Source organism: Apodemus sylvaticus, chromosome 16 (assembly GCF_947179515.1).
Source record: "Apodemus sylvaticus chromosome 16, mApoSyl1.1, whole genome shotgun sequence".
NCBI lineage: Eukaryota > Metazoa > Chordata > Mammalia > Rodentia > Muridae > Apodemus > Apodemus sylvaticus.
In genome coordinates, this window is record NC_067487.1 from 32,036,133 (window position 1) to 32,057,569 (window position 21,437).

Sequence of the window (21,437 nt, forward strand, 5' to 3'; positions counted from 1 at the left end):
CATTCACAATTTTATTTCCTTTGAACACAAAAATAGATTTTTGCTTTTGCTCATTTCCTCGCACCTCACTTTCTCAAGCTGGCTGCAATCAGTTCCCACCTTCCTCTTCAGATACCTTTGAGCTAACTTGGAAAGTCACAAAAATGGCTCCAAGTGGGAGACAGGAAATGATTTTGCAAGGGCACAACTTTTTTTTTTTATCAACTGTTCTCTTTCTTTGGGAGCTGTCCTCTTGTATTAATCTCCCTGGGAATTCCTGGTAGCAGCTTTGGTGTGCTGCACTCTGACCACACTCTGCTAAGGATGCTTAGGTTGCCGAGAAAAAAGATGATGGACAGAGAAGAGGCAGGGGACGAAATTTGAACACTTCACATGCCTAAGAAAGAAATCATGCTACCATCAGCAGGAAACTATGGATCTAAAGAAATGGGTCTAAAGTTATTTGCCAATACCTTTGACATTTATCATGAAAAAAAAAAGTATATAAGTTATTGTAACCCTACCCAACCACCAACTCAAATATCTAAAAGTTGATAGGCTATTAACACCACAATGAGCCCAACATGAAGTCATTTATTCTCCCATTTCTCAGCCACAAGTCTTGATACCTGCAGGTTCAGTCCTGGTTTTGGTAGTGATCTGAGATCCCTGTGACTTCATTCACATTACATTTATTCCACTTTTGTCATTTGTTCTGTGCCCCCTCCACCATGTCACTTCTTTCCTTTTTAGAGCAGGAGATGGAGCCCAGACCCTTACACAAAATATGCATGACCCCCCAACTGAGTCTCTAACATCTTATAATCATAATCTCAATTTTGGTTTTTTGTCTTTATAAAATACAAATAATAGTAAAATACTTCTATGAGGAAGAGGAGATAGAAAGTTTGTAAGAACAAGAAGTGGTGGATGAATCCAAAGAAACAGAATTTTCCAGGGACAACAGGACTGGTGCACATATGAACTCACAGAGATTATGACATCGTGCACACATTCTGCACAGGTGGAAATAGGGAGTGGATGTAAAGTTTCATACCTAAACAAAAGGTTACTTACAACTAATTTACAACTTACTACTAACACACTGGGAAATGGAGAATTAGTTGTCTTTAATAGAGTGTCACTGGGTATATCAGCCATACCTCAGAATAGGCCCCACAGCCAGGAGTAGTTGGCTAATACAATACAAAACAGACCCCATATTGTGTGTGTGTGTGTGTGTGTGTGTGTGTGTGTGTGTGTGTGTGCTTTTCCTTCTGTTTTGTTTCGGTATATTTTTGTATGCCTGGTTTTCTTTCCTTTTAGCATGTTTTTCTATTTTGATTTTCAATTTTTCCTTTCAGGTTTTTTGTTTTTTATCCTGAGGGGGGGGAGAGAGAGAGAGAGAGAGAGAGAGAGAGAGAGAGAGAGAGAGACAGAGACAGAGACAGAGAGACAGAGACAGAGAGACACAGAGAAAGAGAAAACCTTTATCCTTGTAGCCACATTTTTAAAATCTTGACTGCAATTCTGCTGGTAATATAAATGGTAAAATCTTCCCATCTCACACCTAGACCAACCTTCCTTTTATTGATTTAAAAATACTTAGCCACTAGACATATCTGTATCCAAGCATGTCCACACATTCAACCAACTATGAAGGAGTGAAAATTGGTACTCCAGAATATCAAACTATAATTTTCAAAAGGTTAATAGTAAAATCCTTTTCTGTTTGTTTGTTGAGATAAGATCTCACTTCTTGCTTAAGTCCTCAACCCATGGCAATCCCTCTTTCTCAGCCTCACAAGTGCTGGGATTCGTGGCATGACCTGCAGTGTCTGCTTAAAACAGAATTCTTCTGTGAATACATGGTTAGCATACATGAAAGATTTATGTAACTGGATGGTGAAGAGATAAATCTTGTGCAAAGACAGATGCAAGAAAGCAAATTAATGCAGCTACAATCAGTGAGATACGTACTAGGATTAGAATTGTTAAATTAGGCACAAGGTCGGTTAATGTTGCACCAGTCAGCAAAAGCATGTGCTTAAGGTTATTTTCTTTATTGGACATGAATGTATTTTAGCTCTTGTGGACAGAGAGTATTATGTGGCAACCTATCAGCTTACTACAAACCAGTATCTAACTTTACCACCTCTGAGTCCTCATCAATAGCCCAAAAAGCCAAACTTACATCCATAAAAAGTCACATAGGCACAGGTAGGCATTTTGGTTGGCTTTCCAAGTTTTGAGTGAATATTGTAAACAACAGGAGCCCAGAAAAAGAAATAATACACAAAGTGGAATTCCACGATGCCCAAAACATGCCCCAAGTAATGAAGTAGAATGCATACTGGAAAAAGTTGGAAGTAGGAAAACCATTGGAGAATTCACCGTTGCAGTTCAGGTATAATATAGTAAGACTTGATTCAATGTAATGAATCCAGATGGAGGTGGGACCACTATGGGCGTTGTTGTTAGATTTGGATGATTTAGTAAATAAATGCCAGATAGATAGATAGATAGATAGATAGATAGATAGATAGATAGATAGATGGATGGATAGATATATGGATAGATTGATGGATAGATAGATGGATAGATTGATGGATAGATAGATTATAGATGACAGATAAAATGAGGTCAGATATGATGGCACACACACTCAAGAAGACCAACGAGTTTCTGTGAATTTGAGGCTAACCTGTTTTCATAGTGAGTAACAGGCTGATCAGAGATGTAAAATGATATCCTGTCTCAAAAACAAAAAACAAAGCAAAACAACAACCATAGGAAGGGTGACTCGCAGGTCTATGTTTCTAGTGTAAGCCAGAGCAGTTTTGACTGAGATGGGAAAGGCAATAGTACCAGGAATGAAGGGCAGAAGTAATCATGAAATCCATTTTGAAACTGACCGCATTACAAGATTAATGTATTATGATCTAGGCATACCATTCCATCATGTTGATGGTACGGAAGTATGAGACTATATGAAATATCCAAAGACAGACAGACAAACAAGAAACCGCAAACCTAAGAGGTGCATGTTGTAAACCACAGATAAATTAATGGCATGAGAGACAAGCATCATTGCACGTATTTCCTAACTTCCATTGAAACCCTCCCGCTGTGTTATGAGTCACACTACTTTCATCATAGAACAGTCTTAGTGCCTGCTTATTAGATGCAATTATAATAAAGTCATTTCAACATTCACACACACACATACACACACACATGCACACGCACATGCACACGCACACACACACAAACACACGCGTGCGCACACATGCATACGTTTACATGTGCAAGCACCCATACACACCCACACACCCACTCCCCCCACACCACACCTCACCCACACACATACCACACACCCGCATATCTACACATACAACTTGTTGAAAATGTTCCCCATCTCCCACTCAATATTGCTGAAGTCCAAACAAAATAACACAGAAAAAAAAATACTTTTCTTACATTTGGATTTCAAAAAGCCGGTGTAGAAACCTCTTTCTTTCATATCAAGAACTTCCTTAAAAGAGAGCGGGGAAATGGGACGGCCCAGGAAAGAGTGGAAGGAAGCCAACCATGCCTTACCTCCTCTTCTTCAAGTAGAATGAGCCGAACCACGACAATGTGGACTAGATTTCCAATGCTTGGGTTATGAAACAACCCAGTGACCTGGATTGAGAAACAGAAAGCATTAGCTTCACATGCACACAGTGCACGCCTGTCAGAGGCATGGATGGCTCCAGAACACCATGTACATGAACACCATGCCGTAGAATTCTTGGTGCAATTCTGAGAAGACTAAATCTCAATTCACACTGTAGTATTTAAAGACGCCTCCTTCAGGTGATGGGTTGGATGTGTGTTTGAGAGGTCCATGTATTTTATTCCCAATATAGTGGTTATTAAATAATAATTTACAGCAGAGTAGGAAAGTGTAAATGTATTAAAAGATTATATTTTTTCTTCAAGTAATAAAATAAGAGTTTCTGCAATCAAAATGAGGGTGGTATGAATATAAACATAAAATGTAATTGTTATTTATAGGACATTGTAGAAAATTCAAAAAATGTTACTAAGAAACCTGCTTACGTTCACATATCCTCAAATAAAAGTAAAAGTCATCTATAATTCTTCCATCCAAGATAACCTACTTTAAATTGTTTTTGTATCTCTTTTTTAGTTACAAACACTCACCTACATGCAGAGTAGACAGTGGGAGAGTGTATATACATACATGACATAAATAGAAACACAAGTACTTTAACTTTCCTGTGATTCTTTTCATAATAATTTTTAATTCTCCTCACCTGTGTCATTAGTTTTCATTGCAACTAATGGGTTTTTCCTTCTATTTTTCTTTTCTGTTTTAACATTTAAAATACAATCACATCATTTCCTCTCTCTCCCTCTTCCCTCATGCCCCTTTCATACCTGGCCTCCTAACCCCAAAGTCCTCCTCTTTAACCATTTTTGTTTCTGTAACCATTGCTGCTATTTGTATATACAAGCAAATCATCATAAAACTATAACCCAATGAATCCTTTTAGTGCTGTCTGTACATATATGCTTCTAGGGCTGATGTGGGGTCTTACTCCTGGGAAGATGGATTCTCGCTCTTTTAGCAACTATTATCTGCCTATAGCTATTCATGGCTAGCACTTTAAACCTTCCCAACTTCAAGTGGCTAGTTAGGCCAAGGGTTTTGGATGAGAGCCTTTTACTGTTACTTCCCTAAACCAGTGTGATTCCTAACTGCTTTCTTTATACTAACTACTTCCTTATACCCCCAAAGAAGGGCAGCTCTCAATCATCATGGAATACTACTCAGCAATTAGAAACAACGAATTCACAAAATTTTTAGGCAAATGGTTTGATCTGGAAAATATCATCCTAAGTGAGGTAACAAAAGAAATACACATGGAATGTAATCTCTGATAAGTAGATATTAATTAGCCCAGAAGCTCTGAATACCGAAGGCACAAATCGTATAACAAATGACTCCCATGAAGAAGTATGGAGAGGGTCCTGATCCTGGAAAGGATTGATCTAGCATTGGAGGGTAATATAAGGACAGAGAAAAAGGAGGGAGGTGATTGGAGAATGGGTGGAGAGAAGAAGGTTTATGGAACATATGGGGAGGGGGGATCTGGGAAAGGGGAAATCATTTGGAATGTAAACAAAGAATATAAAAAATAAAAATATTAAAATGAAAAAAAATTTTAAAAAAGCAACTTCTTTTTACAGCAGAGACCTTTACATAAAGCTACAACCAGTCAAAATGCAGAGAACCACTGGCCATGGCTGTCCAGCCCCAGCTGATACATCTACAAAATAGTTCCTGTACACAAGGATCAGGGAACATCTTGGAAAAGATTATAAACCAGAGCACCAGAAAGTCTGCAGGGAGATTGTGTCTTGTAACCATGACAGGGAAGTTACATCCAAGAAATCCCAACAACATTTCCCCCTAAACAAAGCCTTTTTTTTCATTGACCTTTCCCTAGCCCTGGGTCTTTTTTTCTTTATCAGTTAATCAAAGAACTGCCTTTTGCCATCTCAAGAGGACAAGCCACCCGTTTGGAAAGTAAAGCACAGCGACAATGAGAACAGGAAGGTGACACTCAGGATCGATGGCAGCAGAAGCTTACTCCAGCTCAAGCTCTGGCCAGCCGGAGGAAATCAGGCTCAGTTTCGCTTGCCCACGTTTTCTCACAGACTAAAACTAGCAGAACATGAGGAAGCAAAATCATTCTAAAGGTATCAAGTCACTAGGCAATAACTAAGAAAAATGCAAAGGATGAATTATAAATTTTCCAAGAGTGCATATTTTTAAGGAACAGAGTAATTCAACCCATATTTCCATTATTATGTGCTTGGAAAAGTAATAGACTTTGTGTGTGTGCATACATTCCTGTGGTGTGTGTGTGTGTGTGTGTGTGTGTGTGTGTGTGTGTGTTTTAAAGAACAATGACAAAAACTCTTCTTAAATGTTGTTTGCTTTTGTCATTTTGAGACAGAATATCACCACCTAGCATAAACTACCTTAAACTTGGAGTCCTCCCACACTGGCCTGCCAGATTTGGGGATTACAGGTCGGTCAGTTGGTGCCATCATGCCTGGCAAAAATACTTTATGATGAGGAGGAAGAACACATTAAGAACATCTCTTCCGTCATTGCTGACCCCCCCCCCCCCCACACACACAGTCTGTCATACCATATTCATGATGGTGAGGATGTACGACTCCACGTTCTCACTTCCATGGTACTCCACCATCTTCGTGTCGGCCACCACGAGGGTCTCCACCCATCTCTCCTTGCTTACAGAGCGTCGGGAGAGGCTTCTTCTTGGTGCATTCTGCCTCTCCCACTTCTCCCGCTGCAGCTCTTGCTTCTCAGAGTTATCAAGACCATCTGAACATTAAACAGAAGACACAATGAGAAAGCTAGTTGTATGAGCCTAATTATTCTGTATATAAAAATATTTAATTATATTTGTAAAAATCCAAGGCTGTGTGTTTAATTTATACTTAATAATAAATGAAATGTTCTCATGTACATGTGGGAAACAGAAGATAAGGTCAATTTAAATGAACTTGAACAAAATGACTCAAACTGGAATCTTATAAGGATGTTCCAGAAGTATTTCTTTTAAAATGTTGTGACTCATTTCAGTGAATAAGTCTTTCACTGTGAAAGTATATTACAGTTGGTCACAGTGGGTACATCTGTAATCCCAGCTACCCCAGAAGGGGAGAATGGCATTTTCAAGGCTATCTCAAGCTATCAAAGGGAGTTCCTATTTCAAAATAAAGTGTTAAAAGGATAGGGGTATAATTCAGTGGTCAAATTCTTTCTTAGCATGTGTGATGCTCTAGGTTGTGTGTGTGCATTCTCTCTGTCTCTGTCTCTCTGTCTCTTGGTCTCTCTGTCTCTCTGTCTCTGTTTCTGTCTCTCTCTCTCTCTTTCTCTCTCATGGGAGCTTTCTCTTTTTTGTTACTTTTCTCTAAATTATTCGATGTTTACCACAGACAAGACAGTAAGTATACTCAGACTTAAATGTCAAATTTTAGCCTTATGAATATGTGACATATATATTCCTCTTTCCATTTTACAAGTGAGAAAGCTGATGCACAGAATAGCTGGTTAATCCATTTCCAAAAATTATGGTGCCCATTCACTCAGTAAATGACTGAGGAGTTTATGTCTCACATTAATGCACTTTCACGATTAATACAATATTCCTGTGGATATAAATTCACATCAAACTGGAGAAGATGTAAACTAGGAACATTCAGAAGGCCCAGAGCATTCTGATTCGAGAAACTGAAAAGGCTCCAAAGAAGCACAGTGACATTATCAAGGTGACTCAGGCTTTTGCGTGAGAAACATTGGGTACGTGAGGATCATGGTCTAGAAAGCTTAATCTAAACGAAGCTGTAGAATTAGTAAGGGAAATTAAGAAAAGGCTGTATGAATCAGCCTTGAATCACAGGATAGTGCAAGGATCGCTGCTCAGTAACTTGAGAGAGGTCTACTGAAAATCAAAATGGAATAAAACCACTGCTTCACCCACTGGTAAGTGAATGGTAAACCCAAGTGATGATCAAGTATAAAAAGCTACAATGAACATTGAATTTGGGCAGTTGAGGGAAGATGATTTGGTAGGGGATGTGTGCAAAAGGGGCTGGGCTGAGTGAGAGGTAATGACCCAGTTTCCTTAGTTTGGGATTCTACTGCTGTGATGAATCAATGAATCCCCATGACCATAGCAACGTGGAAGGGAAAGGGTTTATTTGGCTTACATATCCATGTTGTAGTTCATCACTGAGGAAGTCAGGACAGCAACTCAAACAGGGCAGGACATGGTGACAAGAACTGATACAGAGGCCATGGAGGGTGTTGCTTACTAGATTGGTCAACATGTCTTCCTCTGCCTGCTTCCTTACAGAACCCAGAATCACAAGCCCAGGGACAGCACCAGCCGCAATGGGCTGGACCATCCCCCATCAATCACTAACTAGGAAAATGCCATACAGGCTTATATACAGCTGAATTTTAATCTTAGGGATTTTCTTGAGGTTGCCTCCTCTCAGACGACTTTTGTTTGTGTCAAGTTGACAGAAAGCTGTCCAGCACAAAGCTGACAGCACAAAGCTGTCTTTGAAGATTCCTCTTAGGAAGACAGTCTCACCCATCTCTTGCCTGTCCCTTATGGACACTCTATAGCTCTGGTCTGAACAGAACATGAGCGTCAGGAGGCAAACCTCATATTCCTAATCTCTGGTGATCCACACAGGCTTGACCAGAGCACTCCCGGTGTGTGAGGAGTGCTCACAGGCTCAGGGTATCTTGTTCTGCTGGGAGAGTCTCTCCTGCCATGAGTTAAGACCTGCTTCTTTGTAATTTCCCCTCATTAGTGTTTGGAAGTGTCTAGCAAAAGCTGCCACCCGAGGCTGTGCCTCGTACTTTTAATTGAGAAAGCTGAATCCAGCTTACCGACGTTCTCCCCAGAGCTCGCTATGTTGGCATTACTTCCTTGGCTCCACTGTGTATGCGAAGATGTGAAGGTGGTTCCCATTTAAACAATACTGATAAGACACGAAGCACCACCAGGTCATAGGAAGCCTGAGATTTAGGGTTTTGCTTAAATACAGATATACTCTTAGAAAAATAATCCAAGGTTATGTAAACAGCAAGGGGAGTCCTGTAAAGGTTTAGAAGCAGGGAAATGCTTAATCCACATATTGAATGATGTCCAAGAGGAAAGGAGGAGTGGCCCCTGGTTCTGGAAAGACTCAGTGCAGCAGTATAGGGGAATACCAGAACAGGGAAGTGGGAAGGGTTGGATGGGGGGATAGGGGGAGGGAAGAGGGCTTATGGGACTTTCGGGGAGTGAGGAGCCAGAAAAGGGTAAATCATTTGAAATTTAATTAAAAATATATCAAATAAATAAATAAACAAACAAACAAATAAATAAATAAATAAATAAATAAAACTCTTATCCATGGAAAATCTTGTATTTTCTTTTTCTGACTACTTTGTGTGGTGAAGTGTGGGTTCCCAAAGAAGACCCGAGATGACCAGTGATTCTTCACCTTTTATATGCATCCTTACCCCTGCTGGCTTCTCCTCTCTTCTTGGAAAATCCTATTTTCAAATCTGTGTGAGCGAGGCACTCAGCCGCACAGCCTCCCCTTTCTCTTCCTTTTCGGTAGAGGTTGTAGCAGGGTTGGTTAAGTAAGGGAGTCCTACCCACAAGGGTTGGATGGAACCACTTTTTCTTGATTCCCTTTCCATCCTGAGGTAGCACGCCCCTAAACTGCAAGAGTGCACAGGACTTTGCTACTGAGCTGAAGTACTGGTGTAGCTGACAGAGGAGATTGCTTCTGTTACTATTTTTATTAGAATTAATTAATTATACACAATATGAAGTCAATTAGGAACTTTTCACACATGTATATAATTAATTTGATTGCATGTACCCCCAAAATTTCTTGTCCTCCTCACTCCTACTGATGCACTTCTGCTCCCTAACCAGTCGTTCATCTCATCTTTTCTACTCTACCCTTCTTTCTCCTCCCCGACCTCTTCTTTTTTCTTTTCTTTCTTTTTTTTTATCATTTTATTTATTTCCATTCCAGTCACTGTCCTCCCCTCTAGGTCCTTCTCCCACAGTTACTCATCCTATTCCCCTACCCCATCAGGCCTCCCCCTTCCCTGGGACCTCAAGTCTTTCTATGATTAAGTGCATATTTATTATTATTTTATTTCATTTTATTTTATTTAAATCAGCGCTCTTCTCCATTATGCTCATCCATCTAGGGAATACAGCTTGATACATGCTCCTCTGGGAGCCATGCCACATCCAAACTCTGGTAGCCCATTCCTTGTTTCTTCAACTTCCTAGATGAATTGGCTTAGTAAGAATTGAATCATGGTCTGCACTCACTAATAAGTGGATATTAACCTAGAAAACTGGAATACCCAAAACATAATCCACACATCAAATGAGGTACAAGAAGAACGGAGGAGTGGCCCCTTGTTCTGGAAAGACTCAGTGAAGCAGTATAGGGCAAAACCAGAACAGGGAAGTGGGAAGGGTTGGGTGGGAAAACAGGGGGAGGGAAGGGGGCTGATGGGACTTTCTGGGAGTGGGGGTCTAGAAAAGGGGAAATAATTTGAAATGTAAATAAAAAATATATCGAATAAAAAAAAGAATTTTTAGTCCTAGCAGTATCCTCCACAAGGAGGAGGGAGAGAACCCCTAGAAGAATGATTGATCTCCTTGAAGAGACAGGTAACAGGTGTCTCCTTCTAGTCCATAAATAAGGCATTTTCTCCATTTCTATATAGGTCACTTATTGAGAGCAGGAGTCTATAAGAGATATCAGCAGTGATTTAATATGCACTACACACACACACACACACACACACTCACACACACACACACACAGGCTGTTATGCTGGAAGGTCACATTTCCCCCATTAACATGCCATGCGGCACATGCATTGATAGCACTAAAACCAACGCAAGTCTCAGTGGCAAGAGAACTTCGCAAACTGTGGACTCGGTTCCTTACTTGAGACTTGCAACAAGGCTGTCTTTCATATCCTGACAACTCCATACTTCACATGAAAGGTCATTGTGCAGAATTAAATTGTTTTTTGCAATCACATTCAGCAGGAGAAACTCACTAATGAGGACAAGAAGACCACAGGAAGCTTGGCATGGTGACCTGGGTGAAATGTGAGTCTCTGAGTTACTCAACAGTTCCCCAGTCACTGAGCTGAAGGCGGAGTGTCAACAGGGTTCTGTCAGTGTTTAAGCATGTGGCATTCATTACCCACTTGCTTGACTATCTAGCTTTTTGTCTTTATTCTGCCCCCAGCTGCCTCCTTCACATCTGGTCTCCATTGTGAGAACTGCATCAGCACATTTCTATAAGAGGGTAAGAAAGGGGGAAACACGTGTGGGATGAGATATCAAATCAGTTGAGTTGCTTTTCGTGTCCAGAGTTGGCAATGAATGAGACAGGCAATTTATAAAACAATAATGTATCCGATTGTTCTATATTCTCATCTCCTTCTGATTATTGACTATATGAAGGGATCTTAAAATGTCTCTTTTGTTCATATTCTATTTATAGTTGCTATGTTATGAAGTTTCCCAGTGTCCATCATTTCCTTCTGCCTCTGAAATGTATTCTCAATGAAGGATGGACAGCATGCAAACTTGTGAGCTCTGAGGACTTCATTTTATTTTTCCTAATGCTTATACTGTCTCTCCACCCCTAAGCCTAGGGGATATTTGTTTGGGACTTCTATGAGCTGCCAGTGTCTAGGCTTATGATGTCATATTTGTTTATCTTCAGACAGCTGTAGTCGCATCAAGGGTCACCTGTTCTGAAGGACAGATAGTCAATTACATATATATATATATGTATGTATATATATAGAGAGAGATATAGATAGAGATAGAGATAGATAGATTATATATAGATATATAGATAGATATGTAGACATGTAGATAGATCGATTATATATATACTAATATAATACATATGTATCATATAATACATATGTATGTATGTATATATATACTAATATATACATATACATGTGTATGTATATATATATATATATATATATATATATATATATATATATATATATATTTGAGCCACAGTGAGTGAGGCAAACTTTCTATGCAATAAAAATGAGCATCCTAGCTGAGGCACCTGGCAGTGTGCCCAAAGCCAGCTTGAAGAGAGAAACATTCCTGGTTGCATAGTTGATGGAGATGGATAGCTCCAGTTCCAGCTCTGCTAGAAAAAAAGCCATGGTCCACTTCCTTCTAAGAAGTTGGTCTGCAAGTGTATGCTACAGCAAGTGTGTGCTACAGCAAGTGTGTGCTACAGCAAGTGTGTACTACAGCAAGTGTGTGTTACAGCAAGTGTGTACTACAGCAAGTGTGTGCTACAGCAAGTGTGTGCTACAGCACTCTGCTGGCAAGTACATATGGGCAGAAGAAGCGCATATTTGCTCAGCTCAGACAACACTAGATCTGGTAGCAGCCTCACAGTGGTATCACAGTAGTTTAACCCTATGCTCTCTCTGTGGAGATCTCCTAGATACTATTCACTATTCCCACTATCATGGCAGCTTTGGGTATATTTTTTGCATAGTTTATGTTTGAAGGAAGGACTAACATAAAAAGTTGCAAGTTTCATGTCCTTTTACACAGAGAAAGCAATGAGAAAACTTGTGAAGGCAGAGGGTCTGTCAGTGTCAGATTTCACCAATATTCCAGGTTATACTTGTAGGGATTAAGATAAATAACCAGTATGTATAGAAAGATGTCAGCCAGCTCCCATGAGCCCTAAGTGCTCTTTTTTTTTTATTCTTTTACCCTAAGAATATGGAGCTTTCTTCTACCCAGAATAGCTCCCAAATCTGGGGCCAGGACACCCTCTCTGAGTCATGTTTATAAGACCAGGTTGTTGTCTCTGGAAATTTACCATTAAAGGAGCATTTGCTACTCATTGAGCTATTCCTGGACAACGGAACTTCAAGGTCATTGTTCAAGAAGGTATGGATCAAGAGTGTTGAGACACAGTTGGTTCTCACTCTACTCTGTGCCTCACAATTTGAAGGTAGATTAACTGTATTCCCATCTACAGGCCATGGATCAGCTAAAGTGTCAGCCTTGACGCCCATTTTCCATGATATGAGAACTATCTCTTATCCAGAGATCCCACAGGCCAGGTGCCTTCATCTTCATGTTAAAGCATTTGACCTTACCTATCTGTCTCCCTCTTTCTCTCTTCTCTTCCTCTTTCTCCCTCCCTCTCTTCCTCATGACCCCATCACTAGTGTACTAACTGCACTCTAAGAGGTTGGTTTTAATTTTTTCGCATTTATTTACTTACATATCTTATTTATATGCATGTATGGCATGGCAGTCATTTTGAGGTCAGAGGACAAACTGTGAAAGTTGGTTGTCTCTTTCTACCATGTGGACTTGGGATCAAACTCAGGTTGATAGTCTTGTCAAAATACACCTTTACCTGCTGAGCCACCTCATTATCCCCAAGTACTATCTTTTCAAAAATGTCTTTAACTAGAAATTTTAAGTATCCCATAGAATGATTGTTAGATACATCAAAATATCTAGTTGGTAATATTTTGTGTCATTTTTCACAATATAATTCAACCTCACTATATTTATAAAATTGTGAGTTTACTTTACAAAACATTTATTTGGAATAAGAGTAAATATACATATATATATTTATTTATGTATATAAATAAATATATGTTATATAAATATACAGAGTAAATATATATAGATATAGAGTACAACATAGTTTGCTGGCATGGTTTCTAAGTCATCTAGAGGTACTGAACAGAGTTTGTTAAGAACACCACAAGCCTGACACAGGAACTCAGGGCAAGGGGAACACAGGAAATATAAATTATAATACACAGGGAGTTTATGTTCTCAGCATCCATGGGCCATTTTTTTTGGAGGATATAAAAGCCTTTCTAGGCCCCAGGGAAAAAATTCTGTGCTTTGTTTCCATGTAGTAAGGGTCAAAATGGTATTATAATCAAATAATTTATGGCCCTTCCTGTGAACCAAAGGCAGGCTTTTATCTACTACTAAAGATGATAAATATAATTGGCTTTGCCACTGCTAATTTCTTTACCCCAAAGCTCCGTGCTTTATTTAAAGTTTTTCAGTTTCGATCAGCATATTGATTGAACTGAACCACCTCCTAAGTGGAAAGACTTTATAAGAACTGGATTGTACCTCAGTGATTTGTGTAAATCAAGACTTAGCATAGAGCCAGGAAGCTTTAAATCTACAACAGGTATCTGATGAGTACACAGGATACTTCTCTAGTTCTTCATAGGACTCCAGGGGGCACACTGGAGTGAGGCAAGACTCATCAGTTAAACAGTTCAACAACCAGTTACACAGCTGTCTTAAGACAATGACCACAACAGAGGAGATGGGAAATTGGACCCAGCATAGTTCTGATGGCTGGTTTTAAAGAGACCTGAATCTCCCTCACAAAGGCCAGCTCAACTTGGACTGGAAGCTAATAAAATGCCATGTTGTCGCAGCAATTTCCTCGGAGGTAAAACATTTCATTAGGAAGGGAAGATGCTTAAGAGTCAGGGTGTTCTGAAAGGAGATGGAGCATTCCATCCTGTATGGGAAGCACCATACACCTCAGGAAATAAGCAAATCAAAAGCTTCAAGATGTTCCTGAATCTCACCAGGTGTACCAGGTCTTTCCATACTAAAGGTTATGTAAGCAGCAAGGACCACAGGAAGATAAGCTTGTACCATCTGAGCTACCTAGAAGAGGCAGATCAGCCAACCTACCCAGAAGAAGCTCAGAGCACCTCAGTTGCCTGGAAAAGATGAACTCCAACTCTTCTAGCTCTCTGAAAGTTGTGCAGTGAACTCCGGGGTTCCAGCTTTCATGAGCTGTCATCCATGCTAGGGTGGGCTTTCAGGGATGCAACTGCATTAGAGTCAGTTTTGTCCCTGCAAGTAGCCCTAATAAACTCATCGGTTCACCAAGCAGTACTTTGACAGCATCCTAACTTTGTTCTGTGTCCACTCTTTTGCAGGGAAGAAGGGATTGTTTATGATATCCCAGAAATAACGTCAGAGTACACATCAGCACTGGGTATGCCCTGAGATTTCCTTCTTGTCCCTCTACCTCCCTCTAGGGAGGAGTTCCTGCCAGAGTGAGAGTGCATTTCCCTTTCAATGGGCAGAAAAATCAGTGGTCTGGACAGTCTTCAGATAAATGTCTTGGTTTGGGAGAGAACTAGCCATATTATATTGACCAAGCAACCATATAAGACATGCCAAGCCCACAGGCTAACAGTCAGGGGTCGGCTATGATGGGCATCTAAATTTCACAAAGACTGAGTTGACCCCATCCTCAACTATCCTGAAACATCCTTCACTCACTCAGGGACATCTATTCAATATCTAGGTTTAATGAGCTGAATGGTTTCTTAGTGAGACAACCACTTCTCCTAGTTAAAACTAGGCTTTTCTTGACACATTCCCCCACCTCTGAGCCCCAGAACTAAAGGAAAAGGCTGACAATGGATAACCCCCTGTCACAGTCAGGCAAATTCTGTGTCCAAAAGGAAATGCTATTCCATAAGAGATGTTCCTGGAGAAGGGTACTTTCAGAGGTGATTAGAATTAGATATGCAAATTAGTATCAAAACAGCATAAATAATCTCTAAACTTAGGAATAAAATCTTGGCACTGAAAGTAAAAAAAAGAAAAGAATCAATCCAGTGGAAAATAATCAAATGATATGAAGAGAACATGTAACACATCAGAAAATAAAATCATACAAAAAGACAATTTGACATCCAGTTATCAGTAGTGTGTGTGTGTGTGTGTGTGTGCGCGCGCTGCGCGCGCGCGTGCGCGCGCACGTGCATGGGTGTGTGTACATGTGTGTGTGCACATGTATGTGTATTGCATTAATACCAAAGGAAAAGAGACTATCAACTTGAGAGTGTGCAAAGGAACATGGGAGTCGTGGGAGGGTAGAAAGGGAAGGGGGAAGTGATACAGTGCCTTAGTCCATTGGCCTAATGGTGCTTGCATTCAAGACCTCATCGCCCCAGAGATGAGTCCACAGGTAGACCCAAGTGATGCTAAATGACCTTGCCCCAAGTTATTTCTGATTGGTGAATATAGATGCCAATATCCAATATCTGGACAGAAGAGACATAGGCAGGGTTTAGAATTCCTAGTAGAGGTCAAGGGGAATCCTGAGGGGGAGATGGGGAGGGGAGGAGAAGCTGACATGGGTTAGATGAGTTCAAGAGAACATGGCCCTGGGGCTGGCCAATGGAGTTCATCGCAGCCCAGACTAAACATAGTAAGTCATAATTTGGGATTATAGAGAAGAAAGTAGATTCTAATAACACAGAGGGTAGATGTCTGCCCAGCTCTTGTGCTGTTTAAAGGCTCATTATGAATAATAAAAGTTGTGTATCTTTATTCAGGAACTGAATGAGCAAGGCAGGGTAAAAAACCCCAGAATGGGCTTAAAAAGTTCTACAACATAGTTCTATTTCAACTAAGACATATTTAAGCGGGGGGGGGGGGGGGGGGGGGGGCGGGGGGGACCACAATGAGATACTGCTATATGTCTACCAGACAGGCTAGAGACAAAAAGGAAAGATGCAACATCAAATGCCACTGAGGATGTGGAAACTGGAGTCTCTAACACTCTCACATACTGTGGGTACAAAATGGTACAATTATTCTGGAAAACAGTTTGGTAATATCTTATAAAACTACACATTCAATTGCCATAGGTTCAGTAGGCTTTTATTATTTATTCCAGAGATATGAAAATGGAAGTTAACATAAAAAGAATATAGAGCATGACTATAGCAGCTTCAAGCATGATAGCCAAACCCAACCCTGTGATGGGGTCTAAAACATTGTAGTGCATGGAATCTGGGAAGTGAAAGGGAAGCTATTTTCCAGAAAATGATTATGAATGAAACAAGACAACCCTAGAAGATTATATGCTATGGATCGGTTTGCACAATATTTTTATTTTTTAATATTTTTTGAGAAAATTCCCTGATTTATTTTTTTTTATTATTCGATATAATTTATTTACATTTCAAATGATTTCCCCTTTTCTAGCCCCCCCACTCCCCGAAAGTCCCGCAAGCCCCCTTCTCTTCCCCTGTCCTCCCACCCACCCCTTCCCACTTCCCCGTTCTGGTTTTGCTGAATACTTCTTCACTGAGTCTTTCTAGAACAAGGGGCCACTCCTCCTTTCTTCTTGTACCTCATTTGATGTGTGGATTATGTTTTGGGTATTCCAGTTTTCTAGGTTAATATCCACTTATTAGTGAGTGCATACCATGATTCACCTTTTGAGTCTGGGTTACCTCACTTAGTATGATATTCTCTAGCTCCATCCATTTGCCTAAGAATTTCATGAATTCATTGTTTCTAATGGCTGAATAGTACTCCATTGTGTAGATATACCACATTTTTTGCATCCACTCTTCTGTTGAGGGATACCTGGGTTCTTTCCAGCATCTGGCAATTACAAATAGGGCTGCTATGAACATAGTAGAACATGTATCCTTATTACATGGTGGGGAGTCTTCTGGGTATATGCCCAGGAGTGGTATAGCAGGATCTTCTGGAAGTAAGGTGCCCAGTTTTCGGAGGAACCGCCAGACTGATTTCCAGAGTGGTTGTACCAATTTGCAACCCCACCAGCAGTGGAGGAGTGTTCCTCTTTCTCCACACCCTCTCCAACACCTGCTGTCTCCTGAATTTTTAATCTTAGCCATTCTGACTGGTGTAAGATGAAATCTTAGGGTTGTTTTGATTTGCATTTCCCTAATGACTAATGAAGTTGAGCATTTTTTAAGATGCTTCTCCGCCATCCGAAGTTCTTCAGGTGAGAATTCTTTGTTTAACTCTGTACCCCATTTTTTAATAGGGTTGTTTGGTTTTCTGGAGTCTAACTTCTTGAGTTCTTTATATATATTGGATATTAGCCCTCTATCTGATGTAGGATTGGTGAAGATCTTTTCCCAATTTGTTGGTTGCCGATTTGTCCTCTTGATGGTGTCCTTTGCCTTACAGAAACTTTGTAATTTTATGAGGTCCCATTTGTCAATTCTTGCTCTTAGAGCATACGCTATTGGTGTTCTGTTCAGAAACTTTCTCCCTGTACCGATGTCCTCAAGGGTCTTCCCCAGTTTTTTTTCTATTAGCTTCAGAGTGTCTGGCTTTATGTGGAGGTCCTTGATCCATTTGGATTTGAGCTTAGTACAAGGAGACAAGGATGGATCAATTCGCATTCTTCTGCATGCTGACCTCCAGTTGAACCAGCACCATTTGTTGAAAAGGCTATCTTTTTTCCATTGGATGTTTTCAGCCTCTTTGTCGAGGATCAAGTGGCCATAGGTGTGTGGGTTCATTTCTGGATCTTCAATCCTGTTCCATTGATCCTCCTGTCTGTCACTGTACCAATACCATGCAGTTTTTAACACTATTGCTCTGTAGTATTGCTTGAGGTCAGGGATACTGATTCCCCCAGATTTCCTTTTGTTGCTGAGAATAGTTTTAGCTATCCTGGGCTTTTTGTTGTTCCAGATGAATTTGATAATTGCTCTTTCTAGCTCTGTGAAGAATTGAGTTGGGATTTTGATGGGTATTGCATTGAATCTGTATAGTGCTTTAGGCAAAATGGCCATTTTAACTATATTGATTCTGCCGATCCATGAGCATGGGAGGTTTTCCCATTTTTTGAGGTCTTCTTCCATTTCCTTCTTCAGAGTCTTGAAGTTCTTGTCATACAGATCTTTCACATGTTTGGTAAGAGTCACCCCAAGATACTTTATACTGTTTGTGGCTATTGTGAAGGGGGTCATTTCCCTAATTTCTTTCTCAGCCTGCTTATCCTTTGAGTATAGGAAGGCCACTGATTTGCTTGAGTTGACTTTATAACCTGCCACTTTGCTGAAGTTGTTTATCAGCTGTAGGAGCTCTCTAGTGGAGTTCTTTGGGTCACTTAGGTAGACGATCATGTCGTCTGCAAATAATGATAGTTTGACTTCTTCCTTTCCAATTTGTATCCCTTTGACCTCCTTATGTTGTCGAATTGCCCGAGCTAGTACCTCAAGTACAATATTGAAAAGATAAGGAGAAAGGGGGCAGCCTTGTCTGGTCCCTGATTTCAGTGGGATTGCTTCAAGTTTCTCTCCATTTAGTTTGATGCTGGCTACCGGTTTGCTGTATATTGCTTTTACTATGTTTAGGTATGGGCCTTGAATTCCTGTTCTCTCCAAGACTTTAAGCATGAAGGGATGCTGAATTTTGTCAAATGCTTTTTCAGCATCCAATGAAATGACCATGTGGTTTTGTTCTTTGAGTTTGTTTATGTAGTGGATTGTATTGATGGATTTCCGTATATTGAACCAACCCTGCATTCCTGGGATAAAGCCTACTTGATCATGGTGGATGATCGTTTTGATGTGTTCTTGGATTCGGTTAAAATTATGGAAGAAAACTTCCCTAACCTAAAGAGAGAGATGCCCATGAATATACAAGAAGCCTACAGAACTCCAAACAGACTGGACCAGAACAGAAATACTTCCCGTCACATAATAATCAAAACACCAAATGTTCTAAACAAAGAAAGAATACTAAAGGCAGTAAGAGAAAAAGGCCAAGTAACATATAAAGGAAGACCTATCAGAATCACAGCAGACTTTTCACCTGAGACTATGAAGGCTAGAAGGTCCTGGGCAGATCTCATGCAGACTCTAAGAGAACACAAATGCCAACCAAAACTACTATATCCAGCAAAACTCTCAATCACCATAGATGGAGAAACTAAGATATTTCATGACAAAACCAAGTTTACCCAATATCTATCCACAAACCCGGCCCTAAAAAGGATAATAGGAGGACAACACCAATACAAGGAGGGAAACTTCACCCTGGAAAAAGCAAGATAGTAACCTTTCATCAAACCCAAAAGAAGTTAAGCATTCAAATTTAAAAAATAACGTCAAAAATGATAGGAAGTAACAATCACTATTCCTTAATATCTCTTAACATCAATGGACTTAATGCCCCAATAAAAAGACACAGACTAACTGACTGGATACGTAAACAGGACCCTACATTTTGCTGCTTACAGGAAACACACCTCAGGGTCAAAGACAAACACTACCTTAGAGTAAAAGGCTGGAAGACAATTTTACAAGCAAATGGTCTCAGGAAACAAGCTGGAGTAGCCATTTTAATATCAGATAAAATTGACTTTCAACCCAAAGTCATCAAAAGAGACCCTGAGGGTCACTTCTTGCTGGTCAAAGGAAAAATACAAAAAGAAGAACTGACAATCCTGAACATCTATGCCCCAAATGTAAGGGCACCCTCTTTTGTAAAAGAAACTTTATTAAAACTAAAAGCACACATTGCACCTAACACAATAATTGTGGGTGACTTCAACACTGCACTTTCCTCAATGGACCGATCAGGAAAACAGAAACTAAACAGGGACACAATGAAACTAATTGAAGCTTTGGACCAATTAGATTTAACAGATATATATAGAACATTCTATCCTAAAACAAAAGAATATACCTTTTTCTCAGCACCTCATGGTACCTTCTCCAAAATCGACCATATAATTGGTCACAAGACACACCTCAACAAATATAAGAAGATAGAACTAATCCCATGCCTCCTATCTGATCACTATGGAGTAAAAGTGGTCTTCAATAGCAACAGAAACAACAGAAAGCCCACATACACGTGGAAACTGAACAATACTCTACTCAATGATACCTTGGTCAAGGAAGAAATAAAGAAAGAAATTAAAGACTTTTTAGAACACAATGAAAATGAAAACACAACATACCCAAATCTATGGGACACAATGAAAGCAGTGCTAAGAGGAAAACTCATAGCCCTGAGTGCCTCCAAAAAGAAAATGGAGAGAGCATACATTACCAGCTTAATAACACACCTGAAAGCCCTGGAACAAAAAGAAGCTATTTCGCCCAGGAGGAGTAGAAGGCAGGAAATCATCAAACTCAGGGCCGAAATCAATCAAGTAGAAACAAAGAGAACCATACAAAAAATCAACAATACCAGGAGCTGGTTCTCTGATTTATTTTTTAATTAATCATTTTATTCATTTATATTTTAAATGATATGCTCTTCCTGTTTTCTCCTCCACAATCCCCCATCCTATCCCCCCTTCTCTCCCATCCCCTTTGCCTCTATGAGGTGCTCCTCTACACACTCACCTTCTCCCACCTCACTGCTCTAGAATCCCCTTGTGTTGGGGCATCAAGTCTTCCCTCCCATTGATATCAGATCAGGCAATCCTTTGCTACAAATATATCTGGAACCATGGCTCCTTCCATGTAAACTTTTTGGTTAGTGGTTTAGTCCCTGGGAGCTCTGAGAGGTCTGGTTACTTGATGCTGTTCTTATTATGGGGTTGCAATCCCTTTCAGCTCCTTCAGTCCTTCCCCTAGCTCTTCCATTGGAGTCCTCAAGATCAGTCTGATGGCTAGTTTTGAGTATCTGAATCTGTATTGGTCAGGTGTCGGTAGAATCTCTCAGGGAACAGCCATATTAGGCTCCTGTCATCAAGTGCTTCTTGGCATCAGCAATAGTTTGGGGGTTTAATGTCTGCAGATGGGATGGATCCCTAGGTGTAGCAGTCTCTGGGTGGCCTTCCCTTCAGTCTCTGTTCCATTTTTGCCCCTGTCTTTTATATATGATATTTTTAATGACAAAAATGTTATGCATTAAAATTGGTGGTTTTCAGAACTGAGCACAGAGAAACAGGGAGCTGTGGTGAGAAGATTGATATAGTTTTCA

General features: G+C 40.1%; 1 protein-coding gene across 1 annotated transcript in view; it reads right to left on the reverse strand.

Annotated features, from left to right (window-relative positions):
• Positions 1-21,437, reverse strand: part of Adamts12 (ADAM metallopeptidase with thrombospondin type 1 motif 12) — a 304,796-nt gene that overhangs the window by 145,631 nt on the left and 137,728 nt on the right. The window contains exons 4-5 of the mRNA XM_052160107.1: positions 6,210-6,406; positions 3,580-3,663 (exon numbers count right to left, since the gene is read on the reverse strand). Coding sequence (XP_052016067.1) covers positions 3,580-3,663; positions 6,210-6,406 — 281 coding nt within the window. The remainder of the gene's footprint in view (positions 1-3,579; positions 3,664-6,209; positions 6,407-21,437) is intronic.